The 19,200-nt window shown below is 45.0% G+C and overlaps 1 protein-coding gene across 1 annotated transcript in view; it reads left to right on the plus strand.

The window, feature by feature from the left end:
* Nucleotides 1–752: 752 nt before the first annotated feature.
* The window catches only part of PCCB (propionyl-CoA carboxylase subunit beta), a 98,815-nt gene continuing 80,367 nt past the window's right edge, over nt 753–19,200 (plus strand). The window contains exons 1-6 of the mRNA XM_047782988.1: nt 753–999; nt 4,544–4,663; nt 6,159–6,227; nt 9,343–9,399; nt 11,259–11,372; nt 18,130–18,240. Of these exons, the coding sequence (XP_047638944.1) occupies nt 817–999; nt 4,544–4,663; nt 6,159–6,227; nt 9,343–9,399; nt 11,259–11,372; nt 18,130–18,240 (654 nt within the window). The 5' untranslated portion in view covers nt 753–816. The remainder of the gene's footprint in view (nt 1,000–4,543; nt 4,664–6,158; nt 6,228–9,342; nt 9,400–11,258; nt 11,373–18,129; nt 18,241–19,200) is intronic.

Genomic DNA, 19,200 nt, shown 5'->3' on the forward strand with positions numbered 1-19,200 from the left:
TTTGGACTTTATGAAGGTCCTGGCTGTGAGCTGGAGCTTGGCGGGGTTAATGATCAACTTTAGCAGTTTTTTTGTGGCTAAGAATGTTAAATATACACCTTGTTCTTTGCCTTGAAGAGCTGCCTCTTAGCTGGAAAAACAGATGGACAAGCTCCCAACAGTTCAGTTCTAAATCCCTAGGGAAGTGGTTCTCAAACTGGAGCAAGCATTAAAATCACCTAGAGGCCATGTGATGAAACAGATCGCTGGCCGCACTTCTAGAATTTGATTTAGTAGGTCTGGGATGGAGTCTGAGAATTTGGAAGTTTGCATTTCCATCGTGCTTTTTCCAGTGATCCTTAAGCCATGTGCTCAGTAAGTATTATGTAAAATACTGTGTTTGAAATCTGGTTCAACCACATCTTTAGTCCTGGCTGGATTAAATCATTCTATCTCTTTGTGCTCCATTTGTCTCAGCTGCGAAATCAGGACAATAAGCTAATACAGGTAAATGCTTAAAGCAACACTTGGTATTCAACAAATGATTAACTCTATTCATTTTCTGGAGGAGGCGGGATAACAAAACCAGGGGTCTAGGTAGCCAGAGAAAAGCAAGGGCAAAGTCTCTTTTCGGCCCAGCCTTGCGGTTGACCAGGCCCCCGCTTCTGACGATGACACACCCTAGCGCAGTCTCAGGACCCACGCTCTTTGGCCTCCAGCCTTTTTCCAAATTGCGCTCCGCAGCCCAGCCCACAGGCTACTTACTTCCCGCCGATGCTGCGCAGGCGCAAACGCCGCAGCGCCCACACTTGACGCACATGCGCCGGTCCAGCAAAAATGGCGGCGGCAGTGCGCGTGACGGCGGCCCGAGCCAGGCTCCGCGTTGTAGTGAGAAGTCTCCACGCCGGGGTGCGCAGTCTGTGCACCCACCCTGTCTCAGTTAACGAGCGCATCGAGAACAAGCGTCAAGCCGCACTGCTGGGAGGAGGCCAGCGCCGCATTGATTCGCAGCATAGGCGAGTAAGTCCCGAGGGGGCCCGAGCCAGCCCGCCCCGACATTCGCGACCAATCACAGTGTCCGCGGCTGAGCCTCCCAGCCAATCCACGTGGTGCCGCGCGGGGCGGGGCCGAGGATGTTAATTTTGCGAACATTTGGCTTTTAGCTGAGACACGTAAAACCAGGACAAGCATTGCTGTTCTTCGTCACTTTCTACTTTCCCTTTGGAATTTTAGGTGGGCCTGGCTGGGCTCCAGCTGTGAACTTTTGGAAAATTTACTCCCTAGAAGTCAATTTATACTAAATAGAAAACAATAGTAATTCTTCCCTCGCAATCTCACTAGAATAAGAGTGAAGCAATGATAGGCACTTAATTAAAAAAAAAAAACACCTTGTTCTTCTCATGCCCCATGGAAGAGTGGTGGTAGGTTCTTGCTCCATTATGGAAGCAGGAAAATCGAGGCATTTGACAGGGAAGTTATATGGGCAAACTCACGTTCACCTGGGGTGGCCGTGTGGTGTGCGCAGAGAACTTGGGGAAACTATGTCCTGGGAAGGCCAGCTGAATGCCTTTAGGGTCTCAGCATGCATCAAGCTGCCTGTGGAGTAGGAGAGGCGTGTTGCTGAAGCAGGTTTTTTTTTTTGGGGGGGGGGGGGTTGCTCAGGTTGCTCTCTGGGTTTGGCTGGAGTGAGCAGCTGAGGCACTGCCGCCCACCGTCTGTGTTGTTTCGTTTTTTTGCTTTTTAGGGCGGCACCCAGGGTAGGGCTAGAATCAGAGCTACAGCTGCCGCCCGAGGGCGTGGCAACTCTGGATCTCAGCCCTCTGCGATCTACACCATAGCTCATGGCAACACCGGTTCCCCTACCCACTGAGCGAGGCCAGGGATCGAACTGGCATTCCTATAGGAGTTTCCACTTGCACCACTGGAACTCCTAACCGCCCATGTTTTAAGTCGAGATATGCTTCGTAGGCCATTTAGTAGCAGAAGAAACTGAGGCCCAGATGGGTGACCTGGCACTTGAAATGAGGCTCACTCAATGCATCCTAGACACATATGAGTATGGATCGATGTGCTAGATGAGTTAAATAACCAACCTGGCGGCGGGAAAGTGAAATTCCTAGAGGTGAAGGGCACTGAGGCATAACACACAAGCTCAGCGGGGAGGTGGAGTCTTCAGTGAGGAGATTTCTTTCTTTTTTTTTTTTTTTCCCGTCTTTTTTGTCTTTTAGGGCCACACCCGCGGCATATGGAGGTTCCCAGGCTAGGGGTCGAATTGCAGTCTCCGGCCTACACCAGAACCACAGCAACTTGGGATCTGAGCTGTGTCCGCCACCTACACCACAGCTCATGGCAACGCCAGATCCATAACCCTCCGAGCGAGGCCAGGGATCGAACCCACGTCCTCATGGATACTAGTTGGGTTCTTTAACCACTGAGCCACCACAGGAACTTCCAGTGAGATTTGCACCAGCTCTTTATTACGTCTAAATTGAGTGTTGATTTAGATGTAAATACCCACTTGACCAGAGCCTGAAAGTAACAGTTCCTTTTTCACATTTGGGAGTGAGATGTGAATTTGGTTGATAGTGTGGTCCAGGAGTGCTTTCCCTTCCTCCCATGGGGTGTTCATGTCTGGAGTAGGGGAAATTTAGATCCTTCTCTAGAAAGGCCTGTCAATGCTCCCTGCACTCTTTCTGTTGGGTCCCGTGTCTCAGTCCTCCTTGGAACATCACCCCACCCATTTTCAGGCTGCTCTTAACTGGGTTTAGATGCAGCCTTCAGAAACTGTTTCTTTTGCCAAAGCTGACTTAGGAGGCTTACTTGGTTTAAAGTTCCCACTCCACCCCCTTTTACACAATGTTTGGACTCCTTCCATAGACTAGATTCCCAGAAATGGACTTACTGGGTCAAAAGGGATGAATATTTTTTAAACAATTTTGACAGTATATTTCCAAATTGCATTCCTGAAAACTTATTTTATTTTACACAACAGTGTGTAGGATTGACTTTTTGTTTTAATACGAACTCACTGGCTTTAGCTACTTTTACTTTTACGGTTGCACCCGTGGCATATGGAAGTTCCCGGGCCAGGGATCGAATCCAAGGTGCAGCTGGGACTGGAGCTGCAGCTATGGCAATGCCAGATCCTTTAACCCAATGTTTGGGGTCAGGGATCAAACCCATAGCTTTGCAGCAACCTGAGCCACTGCAGTTGGATTCTTAACCCACTGTACCACAGCGGGAACTGCTTAAGCTATTTTCTTGATGGAATAGTACAGCTGGTTTGAGGTGTTTTTTTACCCCATGGGCCAGGCTTATGGACTTGGTCTAAGACCTTGGGATTCTAAGCAGTGCAGCCTCTTGGTTGGTCAAGTTCTCTGAGAAGTATTTTATTTTATTATATTTTATTTTATTTTATTTTTGTTTTGTCTTTTTGCCTTTTTCTAGGGCCGCACCGTGGCATATGGAGGTTCCCAGGCTAGGGGTCCAATCGGAGCTGTAGCTGCCAGCCTACGCCAGAGCCACAGCAACGCAGGATCCCAGCCGCGTCTGTGACCTACACCACAGCTCATGGCAACGCCGGAACCTTGACCCACTGAGTGAGGCTGGGGATCGAACCTGCAACCTCATGGTTCCCAGTCAGATTCGTTAACCACTGCGCCACGACGGGAACTCCTATTTTATTTTATTTTTTATTTTTTCCCTTTGGCTGTGTCTATGGAATGTGCAAGTTCACTGGGCAGGGGTGGAACCCAAGCCACAGCAATGATCTGAGCCACTGTATTGACAACGCCAGATTCTTAACCCGCTGTGCCACAAGGGAACTCCTCTCAAGTAAGTTCTTTAGCACCGTCTGTCCCACTCCTTTTCTACTTGGCCACTCCCTGCTGTGGTTTTGTCTGTGTATTACAGAGTCATAGTCAGGTACAGAGTCCCTAAGCAGGGCCCCCATGGGGGACGCAGGAGATGAACCAGGAAGTAGTCCTAGAAGTGTCCTTGGGGCTGGACCCTTGCGAAGGGAGCCTTTGTGGGGTTCCCTAGAAGAAGCCTATGAGAGTTCCTGCTGTGGCACGGGGGTTAAGGATCCTGAGTTGTCTCTGCTGCAGCTTGGGTCGCTGCTGAGGTGCTGATTCAGTCTCTGGCCCAGGAACTTCTATATGCCACAGGTGTGGCAAAAAAAAAAAAAAAAAAAAAAAGCCTGTGAACCTGAGAGTGTAGCCTCAGACCCTTCACAAAGCCTGCTTTAGGTTTCCACCTCCTGCTTCTCCATTCTTCTTTTTGTTGCTCCTTAGGTCTCCAGTAATGTTTATGGAACTAGTTACCTTGTTCCAAGGTCAGGCTCTCCTTACCCCCACGTATCTCCGGCTTTCCCTCCTACTCTTTTATTTGCCTTCCACGTTAGTGACTCCTGGAGCAGCCTTGGTTTCCTTGCTGGCTTAATTCTACTGGTAACTCCTGTCTCTTGGGCAGGATGATGGAATATAGGCTTTCACATGGGGCGGAGGCAAAATCAGCCCTCCTGGCCCTCCCATGACATCACTAAGTGATTTTTGTTGCATTTTAGGGAAAGCTAACGGCCAGAGAACGGATCAGTCTCTTGCTGGACCCCGGCAGTTTTATTGAGAGTGATATGTTTGTGGAACACAGATGTGCAGATTTTGGAATGGCTGCTGACAAGAATAAGGTATCTGTTCACAGTGGTGGTACAAGCCTACAAATTACCCGTAGCAGCTATGGCCCTGCTGGCCTACCCAATAGACAAATGAAGTTCTTCCAGGACTCAGGATACATTGTAAACTTTTCAAGGGTGGGGCCCTGGAATTCTCAAAGTGCCTATTGAGAAGCACTATTGGGCCTCCCGGTTCCCACTCACCTTTGTCTGCAGATGAAGAATATGGGTAGCCAGCCTATACCTTGTGCAAGGTGCCTCTGATTCAGTTGTTTTGTTTTTTTTCCTTGGTCTTTTTGCCATTTCTTGGGCTGCACCCTCGGCATATGGAGGTTCCCAGGCTAGGGGTCTCATCGGATCTATAGCTGCTGGCCTACGCCAGAGCCACAGCAACGCCAGATCCCAGCCACGTTTGCAACCTACACCACAGCTCATGGCAACACCGAATCCTCAACCCACTGAGCAGGGCCAGGGATCAAACCCGAAGCCCCATGGTTCCTAGTTGGATTCGTTACCCACTGCGCCATGATGGAACTCCTGACTCGGTTATTTGACATCAGTTTTATGCTTTGGAGTTTTGGAGGTCAGTCACTGACACTTTGCTCCTTCAGTTGGGTGTTCTCCATGGTGCCCAGAATTCTTTGGACTCACTTTTGGTCAGTTTTTTTCAGTCTGTGATCAAAGATTTGTAACCTTGGCACCAAACTTGCTGACTCCATTTGAGTCATTATGGGCCACACAATGACTCTGAGAATTCCAAGCAAAATGATAAATTTGCCTTTTTAAGATTTGTGGCTTTGTAGCTGTTGCTGTGTTTCCTTATACATTCTTCTCCCTCCTGTGAGCATTTGGTAGTGTCAGACCTTGGGGGTCTCCTAATTATTCTGCTTTTAGGAAGGAAATTGAGGCCCAAGACAATTCTCTTCTGTTGGTGAAGCAGTAGCTCAGTGCTGGCTGTTGCAGAGCTGAGGAAAGAGATTCCTTCATGTTCCTTATTCATATTGAATTTTAAGGAATTGGGGTGAGGATTTTTGTGGGGAGGGTGTCCTTCATTGGGACATAATTGCCAAATCCATTAAAAGAAGTGTTTTTGGTTTTTTTTTTCTTTTGTCTTTTTTTTTTTTTTTTTTAGGGCCGCACCTGGCATGTGGAAATTCCCAGGCTAGGGGTCGAATTGGAGCTATAGCTGCTGGCCTACACCACAGCCACAGCAACTCGCCATCTGAGCCATGTCTGTGACCTACATCACAGCTCACGACAACACTGGATTCTTATCCCGCTGTCCTTGTGGATGCTAGTCAGGTTTGTTTCCACTGAACCATCATGGGAACGCCTGGGTTTTTTTAACCTTTATTTCTCTCTCTTTTTTTTTTCTAGTAAAGTATGGTTGATTTACAGTGTTGTGCCAATTTTTGCTGTACAGCAAAGAGACCCAATCATAAATGTACACACATTCCTTTTCTTATATGATCTTCTATCATTAACATTTATTTTTCTATTTTTCTGGTAGTTTCCTGGAGACAGTGTTGTCACTGGACGGGGCCGAATCAATGGAAGATTGGTTTATGTCTTCAGTCAGGTATTTCATACTCTAATTGGCTGAGTTTTTTGAGCACAGAGCCAAGAACAAAAGCCAGGAAAAAAAAAAAAAAGAGTCCTGGGGAATGAAAACTTGCCTGTAGCTGAGACAGATGAAGGAATTACTTTGTTTTTCAGTTCATATGTCCAGAGTATTATACTGTGTGTTTTTTCTCAGGGAGAAAGAATCCTTAGTCTGTTTGGGGGAGGAGCGTAGAGCAGGAGTCATGTAAGAAGTCCCAGGAATCAAGACTTTGTCCACGTGGGCTTGAGTCCTCGTGGTAGGTTAGGGGTGTGCCTGGAGGGCAGCTTTGTCCTGGGAAGCCTGTGGGCCTGAGAGTGCAGTGGTTGCAGCTTGGACACAGGTTTGACTCTCGGAACCACAGGCCCTTGAGTTTTGGGCTTTCATGAAAGTGTTCAAATAAATTTTGTTAGACTGTATCAAGACAAGCATAGCTTCTTCATACAGAGACCATAGGAGAATGTAGTAGGCGGAATAATGGTCCCCCAAAGATGTCTAAACCCTAATCCCTGAAACCTGCGAATATGTAGTTTTACCTGGCAAAGGGGAATGAAGCTTGCAAATGGAATTAATGTTACTAATCAGTCGACCTTAAAATAAATTAGCTTGGGTGAGCCAGGTGAACCTACTGTAATCACAAGTGTCCTTAAAAGCGGAAGAGAGGGAGAAGGGCAGGGCACGGTAATGCTGTGTGAAGAGGACTTGGTCTGCTTGCTGGCTCGAGGGTGGAGGATGGGGGTCTTGAGAGAAGGAAAGCAGATCGATCATCTCTAGATGCTGGAAAAGATAAGACAACAGATTCCCCTCTGGATCCTCCAGAAAGGAGTGTAGCCCTGCTCACCTTGATTTTAGCCCAGTGAGACCTGTGTACGACTTCTAAATCACAGAACTGTAAGGTAATGAATGGGTATTGTCTCATGCCACTGACTTTGTGGTAATTTGTTAAAGCAGCGGTAGAAAACGAACACAAAGAACATGTTGTATACTAATTGGTGTTTGATTCCCCTTCCCCACAGATAGAAATATGTAAATAATTCTAAATATTTAGTTTCTTTCACAGATTTTTTTTTTTTTTTGTCTCTTTGCCTTTTCCAGGGCCGCTTCCTTTTCCAGGGCCGCTTCCACAGCATATGGAGGTTCCCAGGCTAGGGGTCTAATCGGAGCTATAGCCATCGGCCTACACCAGAGCCACAGCAACGTGGGATCTGAGGTGCCTCTGCAACCTACACCACAGCTCATGGCAACGCCGGATCGTTAACCCACTGAGCAAGGGCAGGGACCGAACCCGAAACCTCATGGTTCTTAGTCCGATTGGTTAACCACTGCGCCACTACGGGAACTCCTCTTTCACAGATCTTAAAGGTATAGAGCCTGGTTAGGAACTGAGAATGTTTTCTGGGTTTGATATTAAATTATACTTGATTATTTTAAAATTTATTTAGGCAGGACTCATTTGCTAATAGAAGTACTTTTGAAATGTTTTAAAACTGTGTTAGAAGTGGGTCTACCAAATGCCTAACTAGAAGGAATCATCTCTGTTTTATGTAGTTTATGAGAGCTAGGCAAAAAAAATTTGTACAGAAGGAACCACTAGGTAGTGGGAACAAAGAAGGTTATTGTGCTTTCTGGGCACAGAGTTCTGATAACAGTTAAGAGGAAAAATTCATTGAATCAATACTTTGGAGCACCTCTTATGTGATGGGTGAGGGTGGGAGGGAGGGGGAGGTGACTGAGGCTCTTCTGACCCTGAAGAAGCTAATCATGTAGTTGATAGAATGGGGCAGAATAGGAGTGGCTTGTAGTCACAGATGGAGTGAGCGAGGTGGGCGCTGGCTGTGGGCTCAGGACAAAGGGAGATCACACCTGGATTGAGGAAAACTTTAGGGAAAATGGGGCATGTGAAACAACAGGCCCTGAAGGATACTGGGGGAGAGGTGTGATGAACCAGTTTCTCTGTAGTGATCCCCCAGATGGTAATATCAGTAGGCATTTTTTTTTTTTTCCTGGGGGTGGGGAGCTTCTGTTTTTCCAGAGAAGACTCCAACTCTTGCAGGATAATTGGCTGCAGGTGTGTCTGGGGCCGGGCTGGGGAAAGAGGGGGCCAGCACTGGCTTCTCAGTCAGTATATAGGGTCCTAATCCCACTTGTTTTCAGCCTCACCTTTACTGCCTTTTGCGGCTGGTAATTGTGTCTCCAGAACCCGGCTGGTTAAGTGTCTTTAGAGGGTAAACCTCCTTTCTCCTCTTGAAGTGAAGAAGAGTCCCTGTGGGGTCTAACTGCTGCTCATACAGACTTCCTGTCAGTCTGCATACCGCCACACTTTCTGTTGTTCCTGGTTGTTCCCTCCCGTGGTTACTCCCTCTGCAGGTGTAGAGGCTTCCATTTGCTCCAAGTCAGATATTCTTGTGCTTTCAGTTCCTTCCTTTGCTCAGTCTCTTCTGCTGTGGTTTCCTCATCCTTTTTTGTCCTCCTAGATTGAATCTGTTTTTAATTCCCCACTATCTTTTTGAGGGGCTTTTAGGAAGGAGATCATTGCAACAAGAAGCTTTTTATATCAGGAGGTAATGAAAATCCATAAGCAAGAGGAGGCAATGAGGACTCATTCACTTCTTTCACCTCCTTTGTCAAAATATCAAATACTTCCTAGTCACAGGAATGCCTGTTTGACATCATAGAGTCTGATTTGTTGGGTTAGTTCTGCATGAAAAGTTTTCCTCTCCTCAGAGCTACAAGTCATTTTTGTAGACAAATACTAGGTCTTTTGCTCTTTTCATTACGTGGACTCCTTTTAAGATAGTTTACTCACTATTCATTCTGTGGTATAATTTATATGTCAGACTTTTCCACTTCTGAAAATCCTTTAAAAACTTTTATATGTGAATTTTCCATTTCATTCTCTTCCTGGCTCTTCACATCCTAACGAGTTACTGTATATTAATTTTTTTTTTTTTTTGTCCTTGCCTGTGGCATGTGGAAGCTTCTGGGCCAGGGATCAAACCTGAGCCACAGCAGCAACCGCAGCAGCAGCAGTGACAACACCGGATCCTTAACCCTCTGAGCCACACAGGAACTCCTTGATTTGTTTTCTTTTTAGGATTTTACCGTTTTTGGAGGCAGTCTGTCTGGAGCCCATGCCCAAAAGATCTGCAAGGTAAGTATTTAATATTGAGAAAAACTCAGTATTTACATCAGTCACATGGTGCATATTGAATATAGTTGGGGTACAAGATAACTGAGTCGGGTATGAGGGATAGTGCAGAGGTGTGCAAGATGTGGAGCTGCCCTGAAGGGTGCCCTCAGTCCAGGGCAGAGGTTCTTAACATTTTTTTGTAGCATGGATCCCTTTGGCTGGCTGGCGAAGCCTGGACTCTCATTTTTATACATGCACAAAATAAAATACATAGGATTACAAAGAATTAAAAATATTAAAAAAATCACATTTTTATTTTTTAAAATATTTATTTATTTATTTATTAGGGCCACACATATGGCATATGGAAGTTCCCAGGCTAGGGGTTGAATCGGAGCTATAGCTGCCGGTCTACACCACAGCCACAGCAACACTGGATCTGAACTGAGTCTGCAAGCTACACCACAGCTCACGGCAATGCCGGATCCTTAACCCACTGAGTGAGGCCAGGAATTGAATCCGCAACCTCATGGTTCCCAGTTGGATTCGTTTCCACTGTGTCATGACAGGAACTCCAAAAAATTACATTTTTAATATGATGCTTCCTTATTCATGTGGTAAAAAAACAAGATTTAGCAGTGGATAAACTGTAATTTCAAAGTAGATATAAGTGAAAATGATAATTCAGGATATCTGCAGCAACTTCAGTGTGACATAAAAACCTATGGCTTCTGTTAATGAGAAAGTCACAGGCATTTATAATACTGCTGTGGTTTACAAAGATGTAAATTTTTCCCATCCAAGTTCATCGACTCCTTGAAATCTCTTCACAGGCCCCTTAGGGTTCTGAAGACCCCAAGTGAAGAACCTATGGTCTAGGTGGAGAGTCCAGGTGCTAAAAGAGCAGTGCAAGGATTACCTGATAGTATTTAAAAAATGCTGCTAGAGGAGATGCTCTGGAGATGAATAAAAGTGTAGGTCATATTTGGAGAGTTTTGGAATTAAAGGTAGAGTTGACTGTTAGTAGCTGAACAGATCTTCCCTCTGTAAGGGAACACCTGGCTTCTAGGTTTGGTCCTGTCTTACTCATGAGGCCTTGGGCCACTCACTTAACTTTTAAACCTTCCTAACTTTTTTTTCTTTTTATTGCCTCTGTTATGATGGTTAAATGAGATAATTGAAGTGAAGGTGCTTTGTAAATTCTTAAGGACTGTTAGCATACTGACCCATGGGGAAAATCTGTCTTATTAGAAGTAAAAGGCCTAGGGGAGTTGCTGTGGCATAGTGGGTTAAGAATCCTACTGTAGCAGCTTGGATCACTGCGGAGGCATAGGTTTGATCTCCAGCCTGGCACAGTGGGTTAAAGGATCTGGCATTACCGCAGCTGTGACTCAGATTCGATCCCTGGCCTGGGAACTTCCATATGCCTTGGTTCGACTATTGGGGAGGAAGAAGAAAAAAAAAAAAAGGCTTAGTCCTTGCCTGTGGTAAATAGATGGTTCTACATTTCTTTCACAAAAATACTGCTTTACCATTTTGTCTGCTATCATTTTTTTTTTCAAAAGAGTAACCAGGAACAAAACTGGCTGCTGAAAAAAATTTTTATAACCTGGGCCTGTGGCTGTAGAAATGGTTGCCATTAACAGTCTTATCCCCTGCTAATGGGAAGTGCTTGGGGGCTTTAATCAGCACTTGAAACATCTGGTTCTCTGACTTATATGAAGATAGCCAGTCATCATGGGGAATGAAGCCAGTGTTACCGACTCTTGTTTTGAAAAGTGCACTCAGAACATTTTCCAGAAAACCACTGTGGTGCTTTGTAAATGTTTTTTTTCATAACAGGATCAGTTGTCTCACAAAAGATTTCTCTGCTGTCCCAGATCATGGACCAAGCCATGACAGTTGGGGCTCCGGTGATTGGACTGAATGACTCAGGGGGAGCCAGGATCCAAGAAGGAGTAGAGTCTTTGGCTGGCTATGCAGACATCTTTCTGGTGAGAAACTGTTAATGGAGAATAAAAGAGTACAGGGCTTATTTCTCTAAGCTCTTTCCTGGTCAGAGCTTCCCTATCTTTCCTCATTGTGTCCTGGGGCTCCTTTCTGTGTCATTGGGGCTTATATGAAGGGTGGGTGAAAAGCAAGAGAGATAAGGTGGGGAGGGTTTTCTTTTTCTCTCATAGAGACCACTCTGGGGAAAACAAAATGAAAGATTATTCAGAAGAGAAAGGCACTTAAATACATACTTTATTTATTTATTTATTTTAAAGCAAGGAGGAAGTAATATAAAAGGTTAAAATGAACAGGGTTCTTAGAAGCACTAATTTTTAAAAAAGCAAAACTTTTTTTTTTTTGTTAAAATACTCTAAGATCATTATACAAAGTTCAAGCTATAGTACAAAGAAAAGAGAATGCCGCCATCACACCAAATCCCAACATTCAGAAATATGTGGTGAGCACCAGTTCAGATATCTTTCTGCTTTCTTACAGACTAAAGAGAAAAAAAAGCAAAGAAACAAAAAAATAACTTTAATGCATTATTGGAAGTAGGAAGTATATTATAAGAGAAGAGTATGAGAGGCTGGGGTGAGAGAGAGATACTGCCAGATGGAAACTTGAGAAAAGGGACAGATCAGCATGTCCAGGGAGGGGAGGAAAGAAAGGGCAGAGACAGGCAGACATTGTTTCTAATCAGGCCAGCTGTTCTTGTCAGCCCCTGGTCTGCCCCTGGTCTGCCTGCTTATGAGGGTTTTTATTCCACTGCCCCATGTGATCAGTCAGAAAAATATGTGTTTACTTTGTGTACCAAACTCTACTAGTAGTGGGAGCGCTGAAGTTGCTTGAGAAGCCGTTTTGTAGATCTTAAACCTACTTTTTAATCTTTAAACTTGAACTTTAGGAATAACCCACTGAGGAGTAAAGGGACTCCCATATGTTTTCTACCCACATTCACCAGTTGTTTATATTTTGCCTGTTTGTGCAATCATTTTTTTTCCTCCATATGCACTTTTTTTTTTTTTTTGCTACGCTAATGGCATGTAGAAGGTCTTGGGCTAGGGATCGAACCCATGCCGCAGCAGAGAAAACACTGGACTACCGGGGAACTCTGAGTTATGTTTTCCTGAAACATTTGAGAATAAATTGGAGACTGTTCTTCCCTCCTTTATCTCTTAAATCCTTAGCTGTATGTTTTCTTATTTTTTTTTGTCTTTTTTTGGAGCTGCACCCTTGGCATGTGGATGTTCCCATACTGGGGGGCGAATCAGAACTAGAGCTGCTTGCCTGTACCACAGCCATAGCAAAGCGGGATCTGAGCCACGTCTGCAGCCTATACCACAGCTCACAGCAATGCTGGATCCTTAACTCACTGATCAAGGCCGGAAATCAAACCTTCATCCTCATGGATACTAGTGAGGTTGGTAACCGCTGAGCCAAAATGGGAACTCCTCCATTGTATGTTTTCTTAATACAGATATTCTTTTTTTTTTTTTTTTGTCTTTTTGCCATTTCTTGGGCCACTCCCTTGACATATGGAGGTTCCCAGGCTAGGGGTTGAATCAGAGCCACTGGCCTACACCGCCGCCACAGCAACGTGGGATCTGAGCCACATCTGCGACCTACATCACAGCTCATGGCAACGCCGGATCCTTAACCCACTGAGCAAGGCCAGGGATCGAACCTGCAACCTCATGGTTCCTAGTCGGATTCATTAACCACTGAGCCACAACGGGAACTCCAGACATTCTTATTTAAACTAGTGTAATAATTAAGAAACTTAATTTCGATTCATCAATATTATTCATGGTCCTTATTCTTTTTTTTTTTTTTTTTAGGGCTGTACCTGCGGCATATGGAGGTTTCCAGGTTAGGGGTTGAGTATTGGGCTCCAAGTTTGGCCTGTGACCTACACCACAGCTCGTGGCAATGCCGGATCCCCAACCCACTGAGTGAGGCAAGGGATTGAACCTCCATCCTCATGGATACTATTTGGATTTGTTTATGGTGCGCCACAACAGGAACACCTCTCGTTCTTCTTCTATTTTTTTAAAACAGCTTTATTTATTTTTTTGTCTTTTGAGGCCGTACCTGTGGCATATGGAGATTTCCAGGCTAGGGGTCCAATCGCAGCTACAGTTGCCAGCCTACACCACAGATGTAGCAACTTGGGATCTGAGCCGTGTCTGCGACCTACACCACAGCTTATGGCAACGCCAGATCCTTAACCCACTGAGCGAGGCCAGGGATCAAACCCGAAACCTCATAGTTCCTAGTCAGATTTGTTAACCACTGAGCCACGATGGGAACTCGTAAAACAGCTTTATTGAGGTGTAATTTACAAACCATAAAATCCATCCATTGTTAGCATATAATAATACAATCTACAATTTAGAATCTTTCCCTTCAAAAAGATCCCATTCTACTTAGCCCTAGGTATCCACTGATCATCTTTCTGTCTCTACAGTTTTTGCATCTGACTCTCCACTTAGCATAATGTTTATCCACTTAGCAATAATTGTACTGGATATCTGTGGTTTATTGGTGGACAATGTTTTATTATGTAGATATACCATATTTTGTTTATCCACCTACTAGTTGATGGACATTTGGGTCGTTTTCATTTTTTGACAATCGTAAATAATACTCTATGTGTGAACATTGTATGTAACTCATTGTGTGGACATGTTTTCATAACCCTGAATAGGGTCTTAAGAGTGGAGTTGTTGGAGTTCCCTGATGGCTCAGGGGGTTGAGGATCCTGGTGGTGTCACTGCTGTGGCTTGGATCACTACTGTGGCACGGGTTTGATCGCTGGCGTGGTGCCGGCATGGCTCCCCCACCTCCTACCAAAAAAGAGGGTGGAATTATTGGGTCTAATTGTTGAACCCAAGTTCTTGTGTCCACTGCACAGTGAGGCCAAAAAACAGAAATGTTTGAGTTTGGAGTGGAGAAAGGTTTATTGTAAGGGCCAGGCAAAGACTTGAACTCCACCCTGGGTTTCAGGGAAGAGTTTTTAAGGGGAAGGTGAGGGGAATAGCAGGGTGTGTGATCCTGCTCGGATTGGTTGGTGGTGAGGTAACAGGGTAATGATGTTTCCAGGAATCTCAGTCATCAGCCTTCTTGTTCCAACCAGTTTGGGGTCCACATGCTTGTGCTTAGCCTGGAGTTACCATCCTCCAGCTGGGAGGGGGCCTTAGTTCCTTAGAACTCAGAGATATGTATCAGATTGCTCTGCACATCCCAGGGGAAGGGGGGGTTAGGTTGGGGGGTGGGGGATGGAGAGCAGAACAGGCCCAGGACATATGCTACACAATTGTTTCTCTGCATTCCCCTCTCCCCCAATTAGTAACTGTTTGAATCTGCCCTTTGGAACTCTGGGGAAGTCTAGGAGGCTGTAATTATTTTTCCTATAAATTGGAAACGGGGGGTGGGGGTGGGGGACAGAAGTTCCTGGCATTATCACTGCTGTGGCTTGGGTTGCTGTGTGGCCTGGGTTCGATCCCTGGCCTGGGAACTTCTGCATGCAATGAGCATGGCTGATAGAATAAAACTGGAAATTAAAAAAGAAGAGTTCTCATCGTGGCTCAGTGGAAATGAATCCGACTAGAAACCACGAGGTCTCGGGTTCGATCCCTGGCCTCACTTAGTGGGTTAAGGATCCGGCATTGCCGTGAGCTGTGTGTAGGTCATAGAGGCTGCTTGGATCCGGCGTTGCTGTGGCAGTGGTATAGGCTGGCAGCTGTAACTGCGATTGGACCCCTAGCCTGGGAATCTCCATATGCCGTTGGTGTGGCTCTCAAAAGACAAAAAGACAAAATAAATAGGAAGAAAGAAATGGGGGACACAGAAACGCTTTTTCCTTAGGAGGGTCCCAAAAGGTCCTGCTTGGTTTCATTATAAGTTTATTTATAACTTATGAGTTTATGTATAACTATTTTTTTTAGGGCTGCACCTGGGGCATGTGGAAGTTCCCAGGGTAGGGGTTGAATCAGAGCTGTTGCTGCTGGCCTGTGACAGCCACAGCAAACACGAGATCTGAGCCTTGTCTGCTACCTACACCGCAGCTCATGGCAATGCCAGGTTATTTAACTCCCTGAGCAAGGCCAGGGATTGAACCAGCATCCTTATGGATACTAGTTGAGTTCTTGACCCACTGAGCCACAATAGGAACTCCTATGTATAACTTTTTAAGAAACTGCAAAATTTTTTTCCAAAGTGACTGTACACTTTTACATTACCACAGATACAATTGAGGGCTTCAAATTCTCCACATCCTTGTTGACACTTAGCATTGTCAGTCTTTTTCATTTGTAGCCATTTCAGTGGAAAGTAGTGGTATCTCCCTGTGAATTTGTTATCTTTTTATGTACATGTTAAACTCATTTGGATATCTTCTTTGCTGAAATGTTTGTCCAGTTCTTTTACTCATTTTGTAGTTGGATTTTGAGTTATAAGGGTTCTTTATGGATTCTGGATACAAGTTCTCTATCAGATATATGATTTGCAAATATTTTTTCCTTGTCTGTCGCTCTCTTTCTTAGTGGTGGCATTTGAGTGCAACAGCAGTCTTAAATTTTGCAAAACCATTTCATCATTTTTTTTTCCTTTCGTGGATCTCATTTTTATTCTTCAATATGCAAGAACTCTGCCCAATACAAAGTCATAAAGATTTTGTCCAGTTTTTTTTTTTTTTCCATACCACCGTTTACTGGGTACTTTGGTGGAAAGAAAATCAATTAACCGTAAATGTAATGGTTTATATCTAGACTTGATTCTTTTTCCATTGATCTATATGCTTATCTTTATATCAGAATCACGCTTCTCTCTCTTCTGATATTCTCAAAACATGTATATTGGTGAAATTGTACAACTCAGATTGGGACTTGAACTCAAGATCACACACCTGGTCTTAAGACTTAACTGAAGTTTAGGTTCTTTATGTCTCAGCACAGATGGAATTCAGTGAGAGGCAAAGTGAAGGGCAAGAAGATTTATTGGGAGAGGTAGACACAGTGTGAGCCGTCTCAGATGATGAGAGATGCCCGGAAGATAAGTATTCCATAGACAGAATGAGGTCTGCCTCAAAGGGTGAGAGAACACCCCAGAATATGGGGTGGGTAGTTTTTATAGGCTGGGTAATTTCATAGGCTAATGAGTGGGAAGATTATTCCAAGGTGCAGTTTCCAGGAATTGGGCCCCTACCTACTTTTTGGCCTTTTATAGTCAGCCCTGGAACTGTCATGGTGTCTGTGTATTACAGTGAGCATATAGTGAGGCTCAAGGTCCTTGGGAAGTTGAACCTTCCGTCATCTTGGACCTAGTTGGTTCTAACCAGTTTTTGTTGTATCCTTAAAGGCTATGTCACTTTTTAAAGGCTGTGCCCTGCCCCCTTCCCTTCTGTTTCATTGGTGCATTGAATGCTTTCCTACAGGTCCCTTAGCCTCCGTTTGTTCTCCCTCCCTCCCTCCGTCTCCCCCTCCCCTTTCTCTCCCTCCTCGCTTCCCCTTAGAGTGGACAGTTTCCACTATCATGTCTTCGAATTCTCTGAAGTTCTCTGGCTTGGTGAAGTGTGCTGTTGAACCCCTCTAGTCAGCTTTTCATTTCAGTTATCATACTTTTCAAGTCTAGAATGTCTGCTTTGTTTCTCTTTATAATTCCTGTTTCTTTACTGGCATTCTCATTTTGTTCACACATTGTTTTCCTGATATCAGTTGCAGTGCCTCATGGCTGGGGGTAGGGAACCCATAGGCTTCAGGGGTACTATGCTAAGAACTGAAAGGGACTGAAATTAATCACAATTTGCCCTCTAAATCATCGCCTGCAAATTGCAAGCCTTGAATAGGCTTCAGAGTAGCAAAACGTTACATCAGATAGTGTCATTTTTTATCTAGATGGGAGACAGACTTCTGGTGCTTCCCACTCTGCCATCTTCCCAGAATCCTTTCTGTAGATGCCTTTTTTGTACTTTGCTGAGCTATGTCCTATGAATTATAGAAATTGGGCTTAGAACCAAGGCAGGGCTAAAAACAGACGTACTTTGTTGAGGTTGATAGTGCTCAGGGAAGGCTGGAAGTTGGGGATGGGCAAGGAGTCACTGGGCTCTTATCTTGCTTGGGCCCTCCAGGAAAAGCTTGTTTTCCTCAGGAGGTGGCCCGAGGCTTGGCCTTTTACAACACCTTTGTCCCCGTGGATCCTTTCTGGCTTCTGCTACCTCCCTGTTCCCCATCTCCTCTGTCTAGGGGTGGGCAGACGTTGAAGACTCAGCACCTGCTCCTTAGCCGTGCCTGTAACTGCTGCGTATCCTCTGTGGAGGGAGTGAAGGGGGTCCAGGTAGAGGTCATGGCTCAAGAATAAGTACTGGCCCTGGATATTCCACCTAAAGTTTTCATTTATTCTTGAAGCCAGCTTTGTGCAGACAGGGATCCTGCCCTGAGGTGTGTTTGGAGCTGGGTGAAGAGTGGTGGAATCCTCTCTGAGCTCCTGTCCTGGTGGAGCTTTGGGGGAACTGTTGCCTTGCCAAAGAGAGGAGAGGTTATTTGCCCCAGGCAGTAACTAATATGCCAGCCACCCCAGCAGTTAGGGGGAGAAATTGTAACTATAATTCTGGGAGGAACCGTACAGATTAGGTCTCTTGTCTGCAGGATAGAATTTCTGTGTATAAAAGCCAAATGTACTTTTGTTGTCACCTTTGTCTTTGTGCAAATAATGCCTTGAACACCTCTGTAACCAGATGCCTTTGCCTTTCTCTTTTGGCAGAGGAATGTCTTGGCATCTGGAGTCATCCCTCAGATTTCTCTGATCATGGGCCCGTGTGCTGGTGGGGCTGTCTACTCCCCGGCCCTGACAGACTTCACATTCATGGTAAAGGTAAGAAAGGAGGACCTGGTTCTCCTGCCCTTTGAGAGCTGTGCAGTACCTCACCTGCAATAATAATAATTCCTGACCCAGATCTGGGTTGTTATCTGCATGCTTACTGGCTTTCATTGTAGTGATGATAAGGTCTTGGTGGAGAGAGGTTTTGGCATGGAATGTGTAGCTTGTAGGGGTTCGGTGGCAGAATGTGCTGTGTACTTCAATCGTGGGTGATTTTACTTGTTAATTTGAATTGCAAATGATTTTCAGGTAATCAAAGGATGTTCACCTCTGCCCAGACAGATGATTGTTTACTGAATACTATTCAAAAAGTTTCTTGTGGAAAGCTTTTCTGTTATCTGTGTTGTTGGAAAGTTTTTTATGTCCTACTTTTTTTCTTTTCTTTTTTTTTTTGGTCTTTTTGTCTTTTGGGGGCCACACCCGTGGCATATGGAGGTTCCCAGGCTAGGGGTCCAGTTGGAGCTGAAGCTGCCAGCCCACACCACAGCCACAGCAACAGGGGATCTGAGCCGTGTCTGTGACCTACATTACAGCTCATGGCAACACTGGATCCTTAACCCACTGAACGAGGCCAGGGATTGAACCCATCTCCTCATAGATGCTAGTTGGGTTCGCTAACTGCTAAGCCTCGATGGGAACTCCTGTCCTACTTTTATTTCTTGAGCTATTTGCCATTTTATTGTATTAATGGTAAATCTGATCTCCAATTTCATTGTGAGAAGTATATCTTTACATGATTTAGATGGAATAATTTTTTCTTTTTTGGCTGCACCCACAGCAAGTGGAAGTTCCCAGGCCAGGCGATCAAATCGGAGTCCCTCTGCACCATTGCAGAGAGAATGCATATTCTTAACCTGCTGTGCCAGAGTGGGAACTCCAGCAGTGGTATTTTAAAATGATTTTAAAATGAAACCTGTTCGAAATCATACGTGGGTAATTACCCACCACCTGATA

This window comes from Phacochoerus africanus, chromosome 1 (assembly GCF_016906955.1).
Source record: "Phacochoerus africanus isolate WHEZ1 chromosome 1, ROS_Pafr_v1, whole genome shotgun sequence".
Taxonomy (NCBI): domain Eukaryota; kingdom Metazoa; phylum Chordata; class Mammalia; order Artiodactyla; family Suidae; genus Phacochoerus; species Phacochoerus africanus.